General features: G+C 43.4%; 1 protein-coding gene across 1 annotated transcript in view; it reads left to right on the top strand.

Moving 5' to 3' along the window:
• Positions 1-7,500, top strand: part of LOC138979557 (uncharacterized) — a 35,669-nt gene that overhangs the window by 4,590 nt on the left and 23,579 nt on the right. Inside the window, exons 4-7 of the mRNA XM_070352271.1 lie at positions 1-106; positions 1,339-1,656; positions 3,016-3,533; positions 4,311-4,332. The exon at positions 1-106 is cut by the window's left edge and continues 77 nt beyond it. Coding sequence (XP_070208372.1) covers positions 1-106; positions 1,339-1,656; positions 3,016-3,533; positions 4,311-4,332 — 964 coding nt within the window. The remainder of the gene's footprint in view (positions 107-1,338; positions 1,657-3,015; positions 3,534-4,310; positions 4,333-7,500) is intronic.

Below are 7,500 nucleotides of genomic sequence, written 5' to 3'. Positions count from 1 at the left end.
GCAAAGTATGGAGGTGGACCCCAACACAGGCTTCATCTGGATCATCGACAACGGTCGTACCGATACCATGGAAACCACGCCCTCCAACCTCTGTCCTCCGAAACTGGTAAGAGAAAGTGAAGACTACGGGAATTCCTTCACAGATCGGTAGTCCAGATCAAGTAGCTGCATCCGTTTAAAAGGTCAAGTTATGTCGGTCTTTTGGCAACAAAACACAAAACAAATCACCTCATACATGCCCCTCGTCGCAAATTCCATGTAAGGACGTTAGGCCTCCCCCCCTCCCCCCCCCTTCCCCCCCTCCCCTTCCCCCCCTCCCCCCCCCCCCCCAATTCTGACTTTTGGCCACCAAACATGCCTTTAAAAGGTACACTCTTTCTCGAGTAAAGGATTCCGGCCACCATGACAGATATGTCCAGGCTTTCCCTAGGGATAAGACCATCCCTCGACCAGTTGCTGTTGCAGATATCAGCTCATCAAAAAATTAAAAAATCCCTATTGCACAGAGGCATTCAGGATGTTGATGTTTAGTTTGCGGCAGAGTGGAGGAAGTAAGTTTCCATGTCAGACCTGAAATGGTGTCCCGAAACAACACACGAAGGACTGTGCCTTTGCAGCAAACACTGTCAAGACGTCAGATGAAGCATGGCCGGTTCGTTCTCTATTTCGTGAACTCCGTTAAATAATGTGCAAACAAAGTAGTTGCAAATCTCCCTATTGTGTCCACATTCTTTATTGTAAAACACCCAACATAATTCTGCACTCACCTATACAAGGACAGCCCAATACAATATCAAATGTTCGCTTATGGAAGCTTCTTCAGGACAAACACAAAGGGGAACAACAAGTTTATTTTGTTTTGAGTGTTTCGGTTCTTTGTCCTACAGTACTATCCTGTTGCTAGGACATTTGGATCGCTTCTTTTCAGCGAAAAACTAGTAGTGTCAAGAGTGCGCATTTAGTTGTAATCCTCCACCTTCACTTTAATCAGAATGACCAAAGTCTTTTTCCTACTACGGCGGGGACAAAGGGGTAGGACATGGATACTCTATCTGAGCTGTCAAACATAGTGAATTCATGTCTGTCTCGGTCTGTATTTGAACCTGTGATCCGAGGATCAACAGTCCAGTGTCTTTTTTGTTTTACTCACAGAGAGTCTTAGCAAATCGTCCCTGTTTGTTGCTTTAGAAATGATAGATTGACCTGACACTTCTTGCCACTCCAATACATCCCACTGCAGAACGGAGTCGTCTTGTTATTGCATTGTCTAACATCCCGTAGGTCACACTGCATTTGACACTCGCTCTAAACATAACATTCTCTGCTCCCTTTGGCCAGGTGGTCTACGACATCAACAAGAAGAAGGAGGTACGTAGCTACACCTTCCCTGATGACGTGGCCAACCACACCTCCTGCTTCCTCAATGACATCGTCCTGGATTACGTCAACGGTGACGTCAAGTTCGCTTACATCACAGACACCAATGACGCCAAGCTCTACGTTTACGACTATGACAAGGACGAGTCGTACTTCTTCCAAGACGACACGATGAAAGCTTCTATTCCGGGTGGCAAATTTCCGATTGATGGCATTGCTATGTCGCCAGATTTCAAATACGTGTACTACTGCCCTCTGGATGGACTTGGAACATTTCAGGTAAACTTTCCACATCTCTCTCTTCTGCTTGTAGCTCTACCTGTTCGTCTCCCAAACATCTTGATATGAATCTGACATGTTGCTGACACCTAACAATGATATTATATTTTACAGTAAGTTCACGAAGACAGGACTTTTACAAATGTCCAGGCAATTTTAGGAAATGTGTAGATTGACTGTTTCACTCGGTGATTTTGTCAATTTCCTGTTTCTGTCTGTTTCGGTTTGTCTGTGTGTAAATGAACATGACTCTTCCCCCGAAATCGGCGTATGCTGCCTGAATGGCGGGGTAAAAACGGTCATACACGTAAAACGTACCCACTCATACAAAAAACATGAGTGAACGTGGGAGTTTCAGCCCATCAACGAAGAAGAACAAGAACAAGAAGATGACTCTGACGTAAGTGCTTGAGGCTGTGTCTGGCTAGGCTTGATACATGGGATAAACACCCCCCTCTGCTTCATCACGCATCAACATCTGTGCAGAGTAAGAACATTTGGATGAATGCGCTACCGAAAACCATCCGCCTGGCTGCTTTCTGTACAGAGTGGGAACTTTAAAGATGAATTCAGTTATTAACAGACACTAGTGTCAATCTCTACAAATTAATTCATGATTCAATCCCAAGCAGTTGGTAGAGCACTGGACGTGAGATTGGAAGGTCGCAGGTCGCAGGTTCGAATTCGGGCCGGGACGGACACGGGTCAACTTTATGTGTGCAGACCCAGAGACGGAAGCCATGTCCCACCCCCGTGTCACCACAATGGCACGTAAAAGACCTTGGTCATTCTGCCATAAGTGCAGGTGGCTGATACCACCTAAACACGCAGACACATGGGTAGCGCGACTGCGGTGCTGCTAGCTTTCCACTGGGAGGAAGCGACCCGAATTTCCCAGCGATGGGACAATAAAGTACTGAAATGAAATGAAAAGAAATGCCCACCCTGTGCAGGCATTAGTCGAGTTGCTGATTTGTGGTCAGTGTCCAAGAGGAGGGATTGTCTCACCTCAAATGGCAAGAACTGTCCCTTTAACAACTGGCTCGACAAAATCAAATCACAGTGGAACGTGTCTATAACGACCTCCCAAGGGATCAACCAAAAGTGGTCTTTATCAACAAGTGATCGCTATGGAAATGTGAATAAAAAAAGAGAACAATATCCGTCGGGGACCCTTTGGGGTGGTCGTTTTGGACAGGTGGTCGTTCTCAAGAGGTAGTCGTTAGGGCAGGTTCGACTGTACTGTGTTTTCGTTCATAGTGGATATTCAAATCGCGGAGAGCATCGATTACTGTGGTTCGCGCTACATAAGCTGTGATTATTACGAATAACTCCAATGTTGTTGTTGTCCTTATGCAGATAGCGACCTCCGTGTTGCGTAACAAGGACGCCGCCTTCAGCCAGCACGTGCGCAGCGTGGGACAGCGCGTGGGTAAGACTGGTGGCATCACGTACGGTCAGCGGAGCATCTTCTACGGCCTGCTCTTCAAGAACGGCGTGCAGAGATGGATGGTCGAGGAGGACGCCCAGCAGACCGGCTACGACAAGGTCACGCTAACCACTGACCAACTGATCGTCCACGATGACGTCAGGATGAGGTGGCCCGACACCTTCGGCTGGGACGACAGCGGACACCTGTGGTTTACGGCCAACGACCTGACCACATACCTGGACCGCACTAAAGACTTTAGTGGTGCAAGCGGCCCCAACATGTATGTGTGGAAAGTGTTTGTCAATGAAGGGTCGTATCTTAGCAAGGCTCGAGATCAGGGCCAGACAAACGCTGACAAATCCTCTTCCGGTGCGACTTCTGTCTTACACTGTGTAGGGCTGAGAGTCGCCTTGTTTGTTGTTCTCCTGCTTTTTGGCATTCCTTGATAAAGTGAAACATGACTTTCTCCTCGACTCGTGTGCAGATCGCGTCACGTAAACCACCCCAGATCTTCCCAGGCTGTTCCACAAAATGAAAGCTTCCTTCCACTTGGTCACATACCACAGATCAACTGATTGATAGGTTCCATGTATAGACGACGTGATTGCATGAAGACCCCTTATGACTTGACTCTGCATTGCCGCATTGGTGATCAATATTTCAGGGCAGTTTTCTTGTCTTTTAAGCAACCTAAAACATTTTTTCGGCAACCTCAAACATTTTTTCTCCCACCACCTTATTTCTTAGTACATCTATGACAAGCCTGTGCAAAACTCTAGTAGAGAAACATTACATTGCCTAAGACAGCTCTCACCCAGCTTTTTTGTCTGTGACGGATTTGTAAAATAGCAGACATGCCTACCAGAAACGTTGTTTTGGTTTCCGTCATTCTCGATTGTTTAATAATTTACTGCTTTTTTATTCACTAAAAATAATGTCCTGAATTGTGTCTTGAAAGCATCGATATGCATTTATTATTACACTTATTCAAAGTAGGAATTTGATCGAATGGCTTTCAGTTTTGTGTCGGATCAACGAGTGACGCCAACTCGGAGCGTGACACTTCACAGTCATCGAAAGAATAATAAAGTCATCTGCAGTTTACTGGTTACTCTTGAAACGTTCTTGTTTATATATGTCTTTCTATGCTATGAATGAAAAGTTGACTGTGTTGTGGTAATGATCTCTAATGTGATGAACAAATGTGATGCTAACTCTCTAGGCTGACCACAGAAGGCACAGAGGTGAATTAAGGGCAGGTGGGCCAGTGCAAAATTGACCAAATCGTTCAAAACACTGTTTTGGGTATTTTAGCAGATTATGTTTCCATAACATACCTATCATCCATGTGTGTCGGTGTTTTTGTCAAAAGTGTCCTATTTATCTGTCAATAAAGACAAAATGTGAACATGTGTGGCATTGATTGTCTTCTGTAGTCGATATTCCCCCGCCAAAAAATGTCTCATTTCAAAGGCTAGTTACGGCTTTGTCCTCAGCAAAACAGTGCATTCACGACATACGAAACTGCGCAGCAGCTCTTGACCTATAACATGACCTCAGTGTTTTGATGAATGTTCCATTCACTAACCCCTTGTCCGTTGCAAAGGCAGCAATCGTAATCGAACGGAAATGTCCTTATTTGGAAGGTACTCGACATCCATTGGTTCGTTTCATAAACCGAAATCGGGAACCAGTTTACTTTGTGAGTGCGCATGCTCAGCTTACGAATGTTGCATACGGAAACTACCGAAGAGACTCTCGGCCATGACGGGAACACCCGAAGTTCACTCGGTTTTATAACATCCTGGTTACACATCAAACGATCGGTGACAACCGAAAGCGAATTTTTCCTTGAGAAACAACCTTTGATACGATAACAATGGCTCGAAATAAGAAAGAGGACAATGTCTTTATTAGTTCGGTTAGCAACAACAAGTAGTTCCGCTGGTACTAAGCCAAAGTTTGGATTCTGTCGGTGTTTCCGATACAGAGGAAAGCTTTGATCTCCACGCAGATTCACAAGTCGCCATTTCCGAACACGCCATGCAGCACACTTTTTACGTCTCGGCTTTGGCTTGCTTTGCGCTGAATTTGAGTCAGTTTCTGTGCAGTATCTCCTCGACAAGCAAGTTGAGCATTTGCTACGCAAAAAAAACAAAAACAGGAGAAAGTATCCAACATCAGTCAGATTATCGGTAATGTTTGCTGGGCCTGCCATTTCCCGAACGAAACTGGATCAGCAACAGTTTGTATCAATCTGCACTTTCGTAAATTCCGTCACTGTCTTGACGAACTGTGTCATTTTCTTCACCGCGATACACAGTTCATTGCGAAGAGCTTCCTCAGTAAATCGTTCAGATTCCACGTACGATTTGTTGTCAAAAAACAACTCAAACGAAAGTTTCAAACTCATCATCCTCCATCTTGCTTGTCGAAGCACCAAAGTACTGTATCGATGTAAAAACAAAAGCAGAAAACTTCGAGGAAACCAACAAATCGACGAGATAACGGAAAGAAATAAGTCTCGTTCTGGCTCAAGTAAGTTACCGTTAAAAATACCGTTATTCTCGCATGCAAATACAAACGAGAATCGGGTCATTGATACACGTTTAGCGCTGGGGCAGTATTCCCATGCTGGTTGACAGAGGGAAAGAAGGGATGGACGCATAAATTCTCTGCTGGCGTGCTAAAGGCTAAGTAGTTTGCAATTCAAATAAACTAAGCTGTTCATTCATAACACAGTTTTGTCCTTGTATGTCTGTTTCAATAGTGTTTCTGTGGTGTTCAATCTTCAATGTCGTTTTTCTCAGTTCAGCCATTTTGCCTACGGTTACGTCTTGGGTTACGCGATTTCTCTGGCTGTAATTTAGCTAGAGCAATATTTTCTTTTGTAGTTTGTGCAGAATATAACATTCTGGGGGATTACGAAGGGATTTTGCTGAAATTTTATTATAGTCATATCCAGATTATTTCAAAAAATAATTTCGCAAGCGTTACCCTAAAGTTTGACAGTTGTAACAAAGAAGTGTTCCTAACTCCAAATATAAATATAATAAACAAGATCTGCTTCGTAATCCCCTAGAGCATACCCAGAAGGATAAAATAAAACAATAATTAGAAGTGTGACAATCACATCTGATGAAAATCCGGGTATCTCCTGTACTCCACTTTTGTCTGTATTTTGACTGTTTTTGTCCCGTAAAACAAAAACCAGCAACCGAAAATACAAAAAGTGACTATTCTTTGTCATCATTTGTTCATTTCTTTCATAAAATAACATTCAGACACAATAAAACATTCAAAATTAAAAAAAAGGTAGTGCACTGGCCCACCTCCCCTTAAGCGAACGAGTTTGAAAGTAAATTACAAAATGAGTGATTGAGAAAGCGATCGATGAGTAAGTAACTCAGTGAATAGAAATACGAACACAAATAGTTCATCAAATGCGCACCAGATGAAGATATTCGCCTTCGGGTTAGCACAATGCAAAGTAACTGCACCAGAAGACAAAATAAGATAACAATAATAATAACAATAATTGTCAGTAAGTACTGGTGTCACATGACTGATGTGAACCAGTTGATTGGCTAATGGCGATGCACTTAACACTTTTCCACAGAGCGTATTCTTCCGCCCTTTGCCTAAGCGAGACTGTACTCTCATCCTCAGAATTAATTAATGACATGTAGCTTATATTCTCCACAATACCAAATGACCATAAATTTCCTGCAGCTCAATTAAAGCAGAAGTGGTTTTTTTCTGACAGATTGCATGTGCCTGTGCCACAGTGAAGCCCACTGATCTAAAAATACAAGCCGCTGTGTCTTGTCTCATTTTCGACTTGCATAATATTCTTCTCATATGCCGTGTTAGTGGCATGTAGCTTATTATCCACATTACCAAATGATGAATTAGTATACAATTCCCAGCGGCTAACAAAAAACACAAGTGTTATCCGATAACGTACCAGCTAGACAAGCATTTGGAAGTCGACTGACTCGATCGACTCTGTCATACGTAGCAGACTACACTGACTAAAATACGACTGCATCAGTTCAGTAAATGAATGGTTTCCGAATTATTTTTCAAGGCAACAACAATCGGAATCGAAAACGTGTAGGGTTCAGAACGTTCTTAACATGTATACGATTTAGTACGAGCCTGCCTCATGCGTGCAGATTCAGTGCAACGTGACGAGCAATTTTTGTTTTTGAAATAAGACTGCAGTGGTTCGATTGCCTTAGCCTAGCAGACGACATAAACCCTGCTCAGCAAATTAACATGTTGGGCAAATGTGAGCAAAAAGACGATGGGGATATAATACGTGTGTGGTTCAGAGCATTCTTATCGTCCATATTCAGTACCAGACTCCCCGATGAGTGTAGATACAACACGAGAAACATACCACATTT

Source organism: Littorina saxatilis, linkage group LG11, assembly GCF_037325665.1.
Source record: "Littorina saxatilis isolate snail1 linkage group LG11, US_GU_Lsax_2.0, whole genome shotgun sequence".
NCBI lineage: Eukaryota > Metazoa > Mollusca > Gastropoda > Littorinimorpha > Littorinidae > Littorina > Littorina saxatilis.
The sequence above is the reverse complement of the archived record's forward strand: the minus strand, read 5'-3'. Positions and strand labels throughout refer to the sequence as shown.